The sequence below is a fragment of the Pteropus vampyrus genome, unplaced genomic scaffold, assembly GCF_000151845.1.
Source record: "Pteropus vampyrus isolate Shadow unplaced genomic scaffold, Pvam_2.0 Scaffold360, whole genome shotgun sequence".
NCBI lineage: Eukaryota > Metazoa > Chordata > Mammalia > Chiroptera > Pteropodidae > Pteropus > Pteropus vampyrus.
In genome coordinates this window covers 184,021-185,556 of record NW_011889141.1, presented here as the reverse complement: position 1 = coordinate 185,556, position 1,536 = coordinate 184,021, and the positions used below count along the sequence as shown (strand labels likewise).

Genomic DNA, 1,536 nt, shown 5'->3' with positions numbered 1-1,536 from the left:
ATGCTCTGTCTGGGTTCAGAGGGATGGTAGAGGTTTATATCAGAGTCCAGGAAACTACTGGTGACTGCAGATTAGACACCTTTGTTTTGTAAAGTTGTAATTTCTCATGGGATGGCTTTTCTGCAGGCTCCGCCATCCTGCCATGTTGTTCAGGCCCATCTTACCCCCCTAATCATCTCACTTCCCTCCCTGTGGCTCGTCCATACCCCCAGTCACTTCCGACACAGAAGTTTCACTGACCAACGGTCCAACTCCAGCCCCCACCCTCAGGTCTCTCCCGCCATACCTGAAACCAGTCATCGCGGTGTTTCCCTGAACAGCAACCACCCTACCCCTTAGAGGAACACTCATAGTTAGTGTTAAAATGACAACTCTTTCACAAACACACTTGACCCTCACAAAAACCTGGCGAGCTATTTTCTCCACAAGGCTGAGACAAGGCTAGGGGACTTTCTCAAAGCCGTCACCATGGTCCACTGCAGAGCCACACCTCTGAGCCCGACCCAGGACTCCCGGAGCAGCGCTCATGACCTCCCCACTCGTTCTGATTCCAGACCCCTGGAATGGCTGTTTCCAGTGTGCTGCTCATCTTCTGCCTCCTGGAGTTCTGCATTGCATGCACAGCTATCAACTTTGGATGCCAACTGGTCCGCTATTCACACAACCATGTGAGTCCCGGAGGCTCCTCAATGCGTGGAAAGATGCCCCAAAGAGGGTGGAGACGAGAGCGGTCTTCATGCCTCCCACTCTTGCCCAGGAGCGGGAGGAGTCTAATGGCCTTGAGCATCCCTGGTCCTTCCTGCATCCTTACTACTGTGCCTCCTGTGTCCATGTTTTCCAGGTGAGCATGGTCTTACCCAATGTCTATGTGGCAACATCCACTGTCATCCCAGAACCAGCGAACCCGCCACCGACTTATTCCACTGAGGTGCAAGGCTCCAAATAAGCAAAACCAAAGGTTCTAGAAGCATCTTTCACTGGGACCAGCCGAAGACCTCCCTTTCCTGGGCTTCTGAAACTCACTTCTTTCCTCCTCGACTGCTTAAGGGAAATGTCACTCTGACTGCCTGCATTCTGGACGTACTTCAGTTCAGCATGAAAATCACACTGTTCTTCTATCAAAAAGGAGACAGGGATTTAAAGTGGATTTTAACCTCCCTAGGGTAGCCACGTGTGGGGATTCCGTATGCAAATATTCATACACCTCCCTGCGTGAACTTGAGTATTAGAGAAACCTGTTATCTAGGCAACCGGAGCTTGATTCTTTGCTCTATTCACTCATTGAATAAATACGCACCGAGCATTTGATATGTTCAAGGCTCTATTCGCAGCAGGAGGAGGGTAAACACTTGTGAACACAAGAAGTCCTTGACGTTAGGAAACTTCTGGCCTCACCGAGAGAACAACGTGAGCAATTTTCTCTAATACAGGGCAGAATGTGGGGATAGGCAGAGGGAGAACAGAGAGGGATGTGATTTATTCTAGCACTGATGAGGAAAGCAGAGGGCAAGCCTGGTCGAGGAAGCGACATTTGAG

General features: G+C 50.3%; 1 protein-coding gene across 1 annotated transcript in view; it reads left to right on the top strand.

Annotated features, from left to right (window-relative positions):
- Nucleotides 1-946, top strand: part of LOC105305044 (membrane-spanning 4-domains subfamily A member 8) — a 12,482-nt gene extending 11,536 nt beyond the window's left edge. The window contains exons 5-6 of the mRNA XM_011379477.2: nt 555-668; nt 842-946. Of these exons, the coding sequence (XP_011377779.1) occupies nt 555-668; nt 842-946 (219 nt within the window). The remainder of the gene's footprint in view (nt 1-554; nt 669-841) is intronic.
- Nucleotides 947-1,536: the final 590 nt, after the last annotated feature.